Source organism: Notolabrus celidotus, chromosome 18 (genome assembly GCF_009762535.1).
Source record: "Notolabrus celidotus isolate fNotCel1 chromosome 18, fNotCel1.pri, whole genome shotgun sequence".
In the NCBI taxonomy this organism is placed as follows: domain Eukaryota; kingdom Metazoa; phylum Chordata; class Actinopteri; order Labriformes; family Labridae; genus Notolabrus; species Notolabrus celidotus.
Window position 1 is genome coordinate 31,437,390 of NC_048289.1, and position 13,925 is coordinate 31,451,314.

General features: G+C 44.3%; 1 protein-coding gene across 1 annotated transcript in view; it reads right to left on the reverse strand.

The window, feature by feature from the left end:
- Nucleotides 1-695: 695 nt before the first annotated feature.
- The window catches only part of LOC117830419 (brain-specific angiogenesis inhibitor 1-associated protein 2-like), a 59,856-nt gene continuing 46,626 nt past the window's right edge, over nucleotides 696-13,925 (reverse strand). Inside the window, exons 6-12 of the mRNA XM_034708528.1 lie at nucleotides 11,341-11,577; nucleotides 10,266-10,470; nucleotides 7,525-7,726; nucleotides 7,348-7,428; nucleotides 7,060-7,228; nucleotides 4,326-4,363; nucleotides 696-1,918 (exon numbers count right to left, since the gene is read on the reverse strand). Of these exons, the coding sequence (XP_034564419.1) occupies nucleotides 1,885-1,918; nucleotides 4,326-4,363; nucleotides 7,060-7,228; nucleotides 7,348-7,428; nucleotides 7,525-7,726; nucleotides 10,266-10,470; nucleotides 11,341-11,577 (966 nt within the window). The 3' untranslated portion in view covers nucleotides 696-1,884. The remainder of the gene's footprint in view (nucleotides 1,919-4,325; nucleotides 4,364-7,059; nucleotides 7,229-7,347; nucleotides 7,429-7,524; nucleotides 7,727-10,265; nucleotides 10,471-11,340; nucleotides 11,578-13,925) is intronic.

Consider the following 13,925-nt stretch of genomic DNA (forward strand, 5'->3'; position numbering starts at 1 on the left):
AACCCCAAACCCTAACTCTAATCCTAACCCCAAACCCTAACTCTAACCCTAACGCTAACCCTAACTCTAACCCTAACCCCAAACCCTAACTCTAACCCCAAACCCTAACTCTAACCCTAACCCTAACGCTAAACCCTAAACCCTAACTCTAACCCTAACGCTAACCCTAACTCTAACCCTAACCCTAACTCTAACCCGAACCCTAACGCTAAACCCTAAACCCTAACCCTAACCCCAAACCCTAACTCTAACCCGAACCCTGACCCTAAAATGACGACACTACTGCACTTTTGAACGTCACATTTCACTTTGAAATACTCTCAGACCGCTCTTAGTGTCAAATTGTACGCACTTGGTTTCAAACTAAATCAAAATACCACTGAAGTACTTCAAGTTTGAGGTCCCACCATCGAGCAAAGCATGCAGGTGCAGTAAATCAGCCGCATCACAAAAGCCAGCTCTAGCTAGCTTTAGTTTCATCGCTAGCTATTTGAGCTAGCTATTGAACTGATTATTTGTGCATGCACTCCTGTATATTTCTTTGTGTAACCATGTTATCCTTTAAAAAACGTAAAAATAAATAAAGTATTTTGCAGAATAAGAACTCTGAAGCCGTCTCCTCGCTCTAAGTCGTGGTTTCAGACCTCACAGGTGACGCAGCGCAGCATTTAAATCTTAAAGATGTGATGATAAAGTGGATTTCACTGCATTTATTTGACTCTTGGATGAGGACACAGGTGAGGATGGTTTTACGTTGTTAATATGGATGTTAAAACTGTTCATCTTGTTCAACCTGTAGCAAACAAACTCAAAGCAGGATGGGAGAAAGCTGCAGATTCTTGAGGCAGTGAGAGTTTGGCATCTCTTATTTTCTGGCAAACGTCTCCTAACAGCGCTAACGCCAACTCCGAGCCTTGCACGTCACTCAGGGTGGAGGGTACAGTCGATCTCATTCAGCCTTGGTGTGATCATTCAGAAACCACAATAATCAGAGGAACCCGAGCACCGGGGGGTTTGTGAGTCTGAGCACAGCTCCAGTGAGATGCTGGAGAACCAGTCCAGAGGTCTTAAAGTACAGTACAGTTAGAGTGATGACAGTAAGTTTGTTTACAGAAAGTCAGATATAGAAACTCTCATAAGGTGCATGTTTTTAAAGATACTGCAGGACGAACACCTCGTGTATGTACAGTAAACATTCCTGTGACATTGTCTCCGCTCTGTAAGTTCAAACATTTACAATATCGGTTCACTACTCGTGATACGTTGCCTCTTTTCCTCAGAGGAATACAAAAAACCTCACAGCATGAAAAGGTAAACTTAGTGTTAAATACTGAAAGAGCCAGTAAAATATTGATTTAATGTCATCATGTTTACATTATGAAAATCCTCTTTAGGATCAAACCTTTTAATTTCACACCCTGATTTACATTCCCTTCACGGCGTCAGTCTGATGGAGCGCACATTTGTGAAAATCTGGTCCGTCTGGTGGAGAGTTATAATCCCCAGAAATATAGAAAAGAAATGTACATGCATGAAAGACAAGCAAGAGATACATTTCCTCAGGGAGCATGTCCATCACATCCATTATAAATATGCGGATGGCTCAGAGTCCGTTCTGCTGTGTTCGGCTCGGCGTGACTGCACTGACTCTTCACAAGCGGTCCAGTGTGGATACCGGCCAGAAAGACAGGATTTAAGGAGGAAGGAGGAAGGGAGGAGAGGAGGACACAGGACAAGTCTCTGTCTTGCATTGATCGGCTCAGGGATAGAGTTTATTGCCGTAAGCGGGAGGTTAGGGGGGGAGGCGGAGGAGAGGGGGAGGGTCAGCGGTGTGCCTGTCCTAGAGCATCGTCTCGCTGAGTGTGTCTGTCTGTCTGTTTGTCCTCACACTGTGGAAATCAACTTTCCCTCTGTGGCACTGTGGACAGAAAGAGAAGGAGGCTTCCAGGAGGGCTGGCTCGGGAGAAACAGGAGCACACACAACCAGGACACAGAGAGGCAGACACCTGTCCTCCAACATGAGACACAAACCCCACAGACTAACACCTCCACTCAGTCTGACCCTTTAAGGTGGATTCTCTACTTTCAAATGAGGCCCAGTCCTTCATATGTTCAGGTCTTAATGATGAAGAGGTACAAAAGTTTGTAATTGCTCCAAGATCCTCTCTGCAGTGAGCTGTGAAATGGACTGTATTGACTCCAACGGGACAAAAGCACCTGATCAAAGCAACTTTCAGGGTTTAAGAAATGAAAGAAAAAAAGGGGGTCCTTTCTGGAGTCCCTGAGCTCCCTTGTCTCGTAGGTTCCTCTGGATCTCTGCTGTAGATTCCTTTTTTGGGTCTGTTATTCATCCTTTCTTTCTTTCTTTCTTTCTTTCTTTCTTTCTTTCTTTCTTTCTTTCTTTCTTTCTTTCTTTCTTTCTTTCTTTCTTTCTTTCTTTCTTTCTTTCTTTCCTTCTATTCCATCCCTCTTTCATTCCTTCTTTCTTTTATCTGTCTTTCTTTCTTTCTTTCTTTCTTTCTTTCTTTCTTTCTTTCTTTCTTTCATTCCTTCTTTCATTCTTTCTTTCTTTCTTTCATTCCTTCTTTCTTTCTTTCTTTTTCCTTTTATTTCTTCCTTATTTCTTTCCTTTTATTCCATCCCTCTTTCTTTCTTTATTCACTTCTCTCTCTTCCTTTTTTCTTTCTCTCTTTCATTCCTTTTTCCTTTCATTCCGTCTTTCTTACTTTCTGTCCTCCTTTCTTTCTTTCTTTCTTTCTTTTATTCATTTTTCCTTTCTTTCTTCACTTCTCTCTTCTCTCTTTGTTCTTTCCATGTTTCTTCATCCTTTATGTCTCCTTTTTATCATCCGGTCCTTTCCTTTTATGCTTTCCTTCACCATTTATTCTCCTCTTTTTCTTTCTTCTGGTCTCCCTCTCTTCTCTCTTTTCTTAGACCTTTCTGGAGTCCCTGAGCTCCCTTGTCTCGTAGGTTCCTCTGGATCTCTGCTGCTGTGGACGTGCCAGACTCCAGCTACTACTATGCGTCCCCCCACTATCATCTCTCTCTCTCTCTTCATCTCCCTCTATCCCTCTCTCCAACACGGTCTCAGCAGATGTGTGTCTAACATGAGTCTGGTCCTGCTGGAGGTTTCTGCCTGTTAAAGGAAGTTTGTCCTTGCCACTGTAACTTGCTAAATGCTGCAAAGTGCTCTGCTCATGGTGGATTAAGATGAGATCAGACTGAGTCCTGTCTGGAAGATGGGACTGGATCTGATCCGGTCTTGATGTTGGGTCTTAACCTAGACCTGCTCTGTTTGGAAAGAGTCTGAGGAGAACATTTCTCATGTCCTTTTCTAGCCTGTTAGCTTAGCTTGCAGATATTCTGTACTGAAGTATTACAGAGGGGAGGAGTTTGCAGGCTCTTATAAGACTGAATGGACTTCCTGTTGACCTTCCTCCACACTCTTACAGAAGTAGAAACGAGGCGTTTAGCTGAGTCAGCATTCTCAATACGCTGACCACCTTTGTTCGGCTTTAAAACGCCTCTTCATAAAACCAGTGGGTGTCACTTCGTCCGTGTTTTATAAAGTCTGTGCTTGATTCTTTGGGGTTTTCGTGTTTCTGTGTTACATAAACCTAAATCTGGATGTGAATGAACTTCCAAACATCGTAGTAACACAGAAACGAATAAAGGGAGGGAGAGAGTCACTGCAGAGCTGCTGGCTGAAGCAATAACAAACTTTTGTAGCTCCTAATCATTAAAAATAACCTCTCTGATATGATGTTTGATCACCTGGTGAATGTGAATGAGAGGGTTTGAAGCAGAGCGAGCTGATAAGGGTTTGGGTGGATGAGTGCAGTTAGCAGGGGGAAGCACTACTGGAGCTGCATGGTGCATGGGAAAGAGCTGGGAGGTCAAAGCGTTGGTTGTTTGAAACAAATGAACAGAAAGCAAACTTAATTTAACTTAAAGCAGAAACTGAAAGAATAACATGCCTTAAAAAAATAACTTAAATGTAGTTTTAATTCTTTAGGAGAGACTGAAGAGCATTCATATCATCTTATCACTCATGGTGTCTTTAAAGAAGGAGAAAGAGAACAGAAAGGGAACAAAAGATCTGAAAAACAACACAAAAGAAAAGTGGGAGTGTGTCCTGCTGGGTGTGTGTTTGTGGGTCTGGACTCCAGGAAGAAAGATCCCAAACGGCACAATCCCACCCACAGAACTCCAACAGCAAAAAGCACTCAAACTATTCTGACAATACGCTGCTTGATCAGTCTGACCTTAGTATAAACCTGAATTAGTTCAAAGTGATAAAAAAGCACACATGGAGGTTTTCTTACCTTGTGGGGAAGCGTGGCTCATACTCTTCAACACCTTGCTGCCGAAGGAAGAAAAGATGACACGTTAGAGCTTTGTCCAAGATGTTTCTGCACACTGCACTTAGTGACTGTCTTCAAGTCTGTTTCAGGGCACCCTTAGTGACTGTCTTAAGGTCTTGATGGGAAGTTTCAGAGAGGTCCGAGCCGCTGCAGCGTCCAATCAGTGAGTGGTACTCGATAAGGGGGCGTGTCAGTCAGAGAAAACACTTCCATGAAGTCTGCTCTCGTGTTTCCTTGATTATCACTCCTCCCATCAGTCTCCTCCGTCCTCTCTCCTCTCTCCCCCAGCAGAGTTAAGAGCTTCGGGACGCCGCTTAAAATGGCGAGTGAGCAGTGGCGGAGCCAGACAGTTTTGACCTGGGTGGCCAAACTGGGGCACTGACTGGTAAGGGGTGGCCAGGCGTGGAAAACATCAGGGGCTCACCCCAAACCTAGTAGGGTTACCTCCAATAATCCCATCTACTTTAACTTCTTCTTATAAAATAATTTTACTATTAAAAATGTAACTGGACAGAGTGTCAACATTTAAATCTGCTGAACTCTTTAAGGACTCAAAATGAAGATGATTGGGGTGCTGGTGGCCTAGCGGTCTAGGCGCCCCACATACTGAGGCTACAGTCCTTGTTGCAGGGGTCGCCAGTTCAATTCCCAGCCTGTCGACCATGTCCTGCATGTCTTCCCCCACTCTCTACTCCCCACAGTTCCTGTCTATCTTCAGCTGTCCTATCAAATGTAGCTCTAGTGAAAGTTCAGACAGGAAGACTATAAAGCAATCACAGCAGTTTAACTCTCCTCTCCCTCGTTCAATAGCTCACCCGCTTCCAGCTGCAGGCTCCTGAGCTGTCATTGGCTAATCAGCAGCGGCATCATCCAATAGCTCAGCGGCACGCCCTTATCATCAGCCTATCAACTCTCTGCTGTCTTTCTAAATGTGTCTCTCTCTCCTGCTAGTTCCTTCTTCTTGCATTGATGGTGCGCACCCCTCCACCTCCCCGTCTCCACCTGGTCTCTGCAAGTCTTCAATTCCTTGGATCTTCAACCATCACCACCAGAGTCTGGACTCTAGGGTGATTTCTTCAGCTGCCAAATTCACACATCCTACACTCACAACATTATCCCCATAGAGTCCTTACGCCAAAGATTTCTGTCAAGTTTCATCATTCATTCAGTTGTAATAAATAACCTTGATATTCAAATTGTGTCTCTCCTGATTGAAATAAAGGCAAAAAGGCCAAAAATATAACTTTAAAAAAAAAATTAAGATGATTGTCCAAAGTCAAAACTACTGTCTCTGCAGCTTGTTGAAACACAACAGCTGATTTCTATACAAGTAATGCCTCTGACATGGCAAACAGCCAATCATGTTTAAGAATTTCAGGGTGGCCAATCACTTTTCAGAAGTGGCCATGGCTACCTCTGGACACCCCCTGGCTCCGCCACTGCGGGTAAGTGGAGGAGCGAGGAGACTGAAGTTAAGAGCTTTGAGATGCACCCATGGACCCAGTGGTGAAAGTGAAACAGGCCTCTTCTTCTTCTTCTTCTTCTTCATGCTTTCCATCCAAAGTATACTCACAGGCCTTGCCTAAAAAATTCTGCACTCATATGAGGATATCTGTGCAAAGAGAGGTTTAAATGTGAGCCCTATACTGAGGTTATAGTCCTTCCTGTCTCTCTCCAGCTGTCCTTTTCTGATAAAGACTAAAATGCTGCAGAATATAACTTTAAAGGAAGAATCTGAAGAGCTGCAATGACTGCAGCAGCCACCAGATGGCAGCAGAGACACACTGCTTATACTGAGGACTGCATATCAACACTCATCAGCTGTATGACACAGACCTCTGTTTGAATGTTGCATCTTTGATTAAAGTCTGATTTTAAATGTGAATTTCTCTGTTTTGTGGGACGATAAATAAAAGTCCATACAGCTTTGTTTATATGATATGGATCCACCAGGTGAGATAATCAGAGCGTGCATCATCTCAGTGTTGAAATGCCGCCTGACCTCCTTGTTATCAAATCAGCGCTCACAAGGTGACCAAAGCATTCGAATACTTTCAAATGCACATAATCCTGCAGACATTAACCCAGTTCTGCGTAAATGTCAGCAGGAAATGTTTCCGGCCCCGAGCGCTGTGAGGCAGAAAGAACAGTTTAAGTTGTTACATGACTACTGAGCAATTAGGCATCGCCCACATGTAATGTTCCAGGTGAGGCGTAGGAGGGGAGCCGGGCTGGGAGAGGAGGGTTTAGTGTTGCGTAAGTCTACTTCTGACTTTTGAAATATTAACCCCCCTCTCTCATCATCATCATCATCATCATCATCATCATCGCTGCTGCTGCTGCTGCAAACTCTGCCAGCTGCAGAGGGAGACTTCTCCGATCTGAGCTGTGCCCCGTCTCACTCTCATCTCTCTGTAAACAGGACTAGTGAAGCGAAGGAGGACTTTACATAAGCTCATGTAGCAGAGTGTTCTCCGCACAGGTGAACAGGTAAAGGAAGAGACAGCCTGTCAAAGCAAAGCTGTTCCTGCGCCTCTATCTCAGGTCAGCAGCACGCAGCACAGATAAGCTACCTGCAAAACTTCCAGAGACAGACACGCTCAGATCTCTCAGTTCAGCTCGTGTGTCACACGTGAACGTCTGTGTGTGTGTGTGTGGGGGGGGTTTGTATGTGCTTGTTCTGAAAGCCCCCCACCTGTGAGAAGCCTGGCACCGCCACGCTGTAGGGGCGTTGTTGTCTGCCATGCAGCGCCGCAGCGCTCTGTGCCGCCATACGGGAGTGGATGCCGTAGTCAGGGACAGACATCGCCATGTCTTCTCTCTCTAGAAGGTTTCCTGTGCTGCTGCTCTTCCCGTGCTGGAGGCTGGAAACACACAGGGAGAGCAGAAGAGAAGAAAACTGTGAGCATGTTCTCCCAAAGAGGCAAATCCTCCTGAGTAAGAGAATCTCAAATATCAAATATCTGCACGTGTCAGTACATACTTGTTTACTCGGAGCTGCCTCATGGAGTTGGCATCATTTTCAGGGATCACTCTGGTGTAGGAAAAGGGGAACCAGCCACGCCTGGAGGAGTCGAGGGGACATCAGAGGTTAGAGTTGTTAGAGATGAAAACACAAGCATTCACATCTTTGAAAAGCTTGAAGCTGCTGCACACTCACATCCTGTTCTTCTCGTTCTCTCCATAGTGCCATCCATCCCTGGCCTCGGGGACCAGCAGGGTGATCACGTCGCCCTCAGCGAAGCTCAGCAGAGTGCTGTTGTCTCCGGCTGCGTGTGAGAAGATGGCCTGGACTCGGGTCCTCCCGTTCCTCTCCAGTCCTGCTGCCATGGAGCTGGACCGGGGCAGCGTACGGGTCTCCACTATGAGAGAGGACAAGAGGAGGGAGACAGATGGCTTTAATGGTGATGTTAAACATCTCTCTGTGTGGCCTCGACGTCACTTCCGTCTGCACGCAGTTCCAAAAGACAAACTCTTCAAATTTCAAATGACACTCCTTTTTTTTTTAAAAACCTGTCCTGTTTCTATTTTTACTCCTGATTCCTCACTCTCCTTTTTAATATCACTCCTCCCTGTATTCCCTCTTGTTCTGTCCTGTTTCTTATTAAACCTGCAGCTTCTCTGTGACACTCAGGCAGATACTTTTCATTAGCTCTTCTTTTTGTGGATTTTATCTTGTAATAAAACTCAAAAATATGTGTGACAAAAGCTTATTGAACTCAGGATACTTCGCTCTGCCTTTCATTTAGTTTCTGTTACATCTACATTATCATGTCTTTAACCCATCAGATCTTTAAAGTAAGCTTAACCTATTCCTCCAAAATACATGCATGCACAGTCTGCTGTTTATCCTTTCTTTCTCTGATGTTTCCTCTTCCTTTTGACAACAATTTATCACAAATAAAGTCCACGTTTGATTGGTTCCCCTCGGAGTTCAAACGACTATCAGGGTTCATTTTTCTTGTGGCCACTAGGGGGCAGTCTGTCACTTAATCTTCATAATAAACTGACCTTTCCTAGTGAAGTTGTTGTTGCAAGAATACAGCAACACATCAAAGTGATGAAAAGCAACAAAAACTTCACTATGGAGTCAGATTTTATTCACTCCAATTTTTTTCTTTTGGCACATTTTGGTCTCCACCACCTATAGAGAAAATATCCGCCTTTATCCTCCTTTTTTTTAAGTTATATTTTTGGCCTTTTTGCCTTTATTTGACAGGACAGCTGAAGAGAGACAGGAACTGTGGGGAGTAGAGAGCGGGGGGAAGACACGCAGGAGATGGTTGACCAGCCGGGAATCGAACCGGCGACCCCTGCGACGAGGACTGTGGCCTCTATATGTGGGGCGCTTGGACCGCTAGGCCACCAGCGCCCCATGCCTTTATCTTCTTGAAGTCAGCAGCTAGTCGCTAAGTTTGTGTGACTGCTGTTTGATGCTCAGCAGAAGCAGTCGTCTATGGCAAGTTTATAAAAGGTTGATAGATGGACATCAACAGTAGATGTTAGCATGAAGACTAAAGTATGATACCGCCAAAACATCCGGCTAAAAGAGGATTACAAGAGCTGTTGTGAAGAAGGATTTTTTTATGCTCTACGTCCATTTCGTCTGTATTTCTGCATGTTTTTTGGAACTTAGGGAGACAGACCAAAAGTGGCAGTACCCATCAGAAACTGCGGGGGCAGTGTTGAGCACAAAGTTCAAGCCAAATCGGCAAATACAACAAAGAAGAACGCTTTGGAAAGTGTGTTTTGCCCAAGCGGCAACCTACGGTCTAAAAATATGAGTCCAATGCGGAAGTGCTAAAAACTGCAGTTCATCGAGGATCCACTAGAGGCTGGCTCTGGAAGTGCCGGAAACCACATACACACTAATTCAAAGAAGCCGATCTTTACAGCAGAAATAAACATGTTTACAGCCTGGTTCAAAAGACGAGTGTAGTCTGGATACCTCATTTCTGGATCGGCTCACACTGTGAGGGGGGGTGAATTTTTTCATAACGCTGCAATTTCAAAGATATTGAGATTACTAGTCTTCCAATGAGAGGCACAGCTGACTTGATTGACAGGCGGGAACAGTGTAGCTGTTGGCTAGGAGGCTCAAAGCCCGCCTCTCTGGACATTTAGAGGGTAGACTTTGCAAGTTGGTGATTCCTCTGAGCTGCCGTAGACGTCCTCCTGCTGTGGACGATCTGGACTCCAGCTGATACGGACGTGCTGGACTCCAGCGGCAACAGCTTCTACGACTCGTCTCATCACTATCACCTCTCTCTCTTACTCCCCTCTATCTGTCTTTCCAGACCCAACTCAGTCGAGGCATGATGGCTGTCTAACATGAGTCTGGTCCTGCTGGAGGTTTCTGCCTGTTAAAAGGAAGTTTTTCCTCACCACTGTAACTAGCTAAATACTGCGATGTGCAATGCTCATGATGGATTAAGGTGGGGTCAGACTGAGTCTTACCCTGTCTTGGTGTTGGGTCTCTGTTCATAATTTGACATAGAGTGGTCTAGACCTCCTATGTTTGTAAAAGAGTCTTGAGATAACGTTTGTTGTGATTTGGCGCTATACAAATAAAGATTGATTGATAAAAGATTGATGGTGAGAAACTATAAACCTATGATGTCATCTCGCCCCCTTCTTTGCATACATCGGACCGGAGCTGGACGGCAGTGATGGAGACGTGGTTTGTATGAGTGCCCTCTAGTGGATGCATTGTGCAACATCCTTCCCAATGTTAAGGAGGCGTGGGTAGTGACGGATATGTCGTTTAAAACATGCATATTAATTATCATGTGTAGAAGAAGCATGCCGAGCCTTTAGAGGACACTTCTACTACAAAACCACTTTGACATCAGCTCATTCACATTATGTAGTTAGATTGTGGTGCACGGTGCGAGTCCTTACTCATTGCTGTCTTGCTCTTGGCGGGGGCCACCTTGCGCACAGGCAGGGTGTTGGAGAAGACCTCCGCCCCGTGCCTCTGTGTCTGAGTCGAAGCCTTGCCCTGGGCCACCTTCGCCTCCACCCACTGCTGGTAGTCCTCTCCACCGTGCATGCCGGCTGTACCGTTCATCAGGGGCATCCCTCCTTCCAGGCCTCCCATCAGCCTCTGCAAGACGAGGACATTTGCATACAGGCAATTAAACACAAACTCTTTTCTCTCTGTGCGCCGACCAGAGCTGTTATATAACATCCAGCAGCACATCAATAATAAGGTGGAGTGTGGATCTGGGGCAGGAAGTGCTGATTAATGAAAAGCCTACGTCGGGCTATATGTTGGTTTGAAGATAAACATACGGGATGACTGCTGGGAGACTGCAGACTTTCAAAGTGTATTTAATCTGGGACTGGAGCACGCCGCTGAATTTGCATCGCGGTTCTTAATTAGAAACTGGAGCCAGACTGAAGCGGTCTTTCATGTAAATCTTGAAGGTTTTTCTTTTTCAGTAACTAGGCCTGGTGGAGGAGGAGGAGGAGGAGGAGGAGGGGGCACAGAGGATGTGAGGAACTTAAGCCTCTTCTGTGCAACAAGCTAATTAGCATGGTTAGCTAACGATGTCATTTGCATTCTGAAGAGGTTTCGGAGGATGTGTTCAGTGCTCCCATGATGCAGCAGCAGGTTTAGGAGCATCATCCCTCTACATGTTCAAGTCTTTATTAAGAGGCTCGTTAGGTAACACAAGCTGCTCTGGCGTGTGCGTGTGCATTTTTAAATTACAGTCACAGGTTTTTTAGAGCGAGGGTCCTCCGATCCACTGAGAGGGAAGCTTTCCAGGAGAGATTTATGAGCAGTGACATTTACTGCAGTATAAAGATCCACAAACACCACACGGACCCAGTGACCAACCGCACCAGTCCATGAATGTCACCATCCTCTACGGACGCTGCCTCTATAAAAACCTATTATCAAATAAAGTGGCGGTAAACACGGAGAGAGCACAGGTCCCAGGTGGGCTAAGTGTTGATTTAAGGCACCAACCTGCTGTCCCAGACCCCCGCTGGCCCTGAGGGCTGCCAGCTCTGGAGGCACAGGCAGAGGCTTAGCTCCAGGGATTGGCTCAGAGATGGGCATGCCTGGATGATGAGCCCCTGGAGGCAGGGTGCCACCTGTACCGCTCATCTGCTGGGCCAGGAACATGGCACGATCCGGCAGTTTGTTGGGCTCGGCGCTCGCCTGCTGCCACACGGGGATCTTCTGGGATAAAAGCTCCTTCCCCTGGAAGACAAAGAAGGAGGAGGAGGGTTCATACGTGATGTTATTTTGATGATAAATTGGCTGGAAGAGATTTATTTTTGCACACAATTGTTTTCCTTGTTTAGTCTCATTAGAAAGCAGTCATATAGGAAGAAACCCTCTGACTACCTCTATCTTTTAATAATGTAATGAACCTTTAATCCTGATTTTGATCTGGATGTGCACCAAAATCTTTTGCAGTGGTGTAAGCAGCTGCTGAAGATTTTAAAACATTAACAACCCTTTGGTTTGTTTGTCTGTCAGGTGAGAACTGCACCAAATTAATTACTTGTTCCTTTGCTGTAACAAATTGAAATGTTTAGAAAAGGATAAGGGAACTAATGTTTTATTTTTAAAGCCAAAAGTCTGATCTAAAAGTCAGGACCATGATACAACCAATCAGACTTTAAAAACTAAAATCTTAAGGGGAACTAATTCTCCTGAACAGAAGTCAATGGAATAAAAAAAGGCTGAATTTTTTTCCTCAGAATTGTGACGTACAACGCAAATTTTCTGTAATTCTTAAGAAATGTTAGATCAAAGTGAAGACTGACTTTTTCTGGTATTTCTGAGATTAAAGTCAGTTCTCAGAATGTTTTCTTTTTTCTCTCCAAAGAGTTCTGAGTTTTTATTTTTTCAGAATTCAAACATCAAAGTCAGAATTTTGACCTTTTCCAGAATCTTGACTTTTTTCTTGGAATGTTGAGATTTACATCAGACTTCTTGTTTCAGGATTCTGAGATAAAATGAAAGCCTGACTTTGTTTCTTATCCGTCTCCCCACTATCATCTCTCTCTCTCTTCACCTCCCTCTATCCCTCTCTCCAACATGGTCTCAGCAGATGTGTGTCTAACATGAGTCTGGTCCTGCTGGAGGTTTCTGCCTGTTAAAGGAAGTGTGTCCTTGCCACTGTAACTTGCTAAATGCTGCAAAGTGCTCTGCTCATGGTGGATTAAGATGAGATCAGACTGAGTCCTGTCTGGAAGATGGGACTGGATCTGATCCTGTCTTGATGTTGGGTCTTAACATAGAGTGGTCTAGCGTGCACGTTCTTCTCTATCAAAGTGTATAAATGTTACTTGTGACTCTCCACGCCTCACAAACACATCCAGCAAACCGTCCTAACGAAGGAAACATCCAATCAGAGTGTTGTAACGTTGGCGTTCTAATAACATGTACAGTGATCCTGCACTCAGTGACGGCGTACAGTCGATACTTCAGGGCTAATTAAATCTCTTTCCGGCTGTTTGTACTTCATCATTTCAGCGGTGTGTGTGTGTTATGCACTTCCTCCCTCTGTCTATCAATCACTCATTCAGACACTTTCACTCCCACACGCAGCGAGTCTGAACACCAAGTCTTCTTAGCTGACATCTGAGATTTGAGCTTTTATTCTGAGAAAAAAAAGCCTGAAATTTGAGATGTATGTCAGAATTCTGCCTTTGTTCTCAGACTTCTTTTAAATCTCAACATTCTGAGAAAAAAGTCTGAAATGTTCCTTTAATCACAGAATTTTTACTTTGATGTTTGAATTCTGAGATTAAAAACTTTAATCTCTTGGGGGAAAAAAAGAGTCAAACTTCTGAGAAAAAAAAGTCAGAATTCTGACATACTGTATGTACCTTGGGAAATTTCAACTTTCTGTAAAATTGTTTGATCAAAATGAAAAGTCTGAGCTTTTCTGGTATTCAGATTGGTTGAGACTGAAGTCAGTTTTCAGAATTTTTACTTTTTTTCTCCAAATGGAAAAAAAAAAAATCAAGATTCTAGGAAAAAATCTGAAATTCTAGTTTAATCTCAGAACTCTTACTTTGATGTCTGAATTCTGATTTTAAAAAAAAACAACTTAAAGGTGACATATCACGCTTTTTTCATCAACATATATTGGTCTAAGAGGTCCCCAAAACATGTCTTTAAAGTTTATGCTCATAAAAACACTTTGAAATCAGATTTTGGTCTGCCTGAAAAACCCTCTTCTTCAGTCCTCCTCAGAACACTCTGTTTTCTCTCTGACCACGCCCCCTCAGGAAGTGGGTGTGGCCTCGGCTGTCCAGCACGTTGATCTAATGTTTACATGTTGGCTGAATATACACGGCTGCTCACAGATCTCGTTACTTCAACCTTTTGAATCTGATCCAGAATCTGATCCTGACAGAGAGGCGCCTGCAGCAGGACCTTTCTGAAGGATTGGTCACAGATTTAGTGTTTCTTGTTGTTTTATTTGTCAGTATGTCGACGTGTGTCTTGGTACACAGCTACCAACATGTAGCTATGTGGCTATGCTAACTAGCGCTAGCACTTATCCATGATAAACTAAAAATCATCCACTA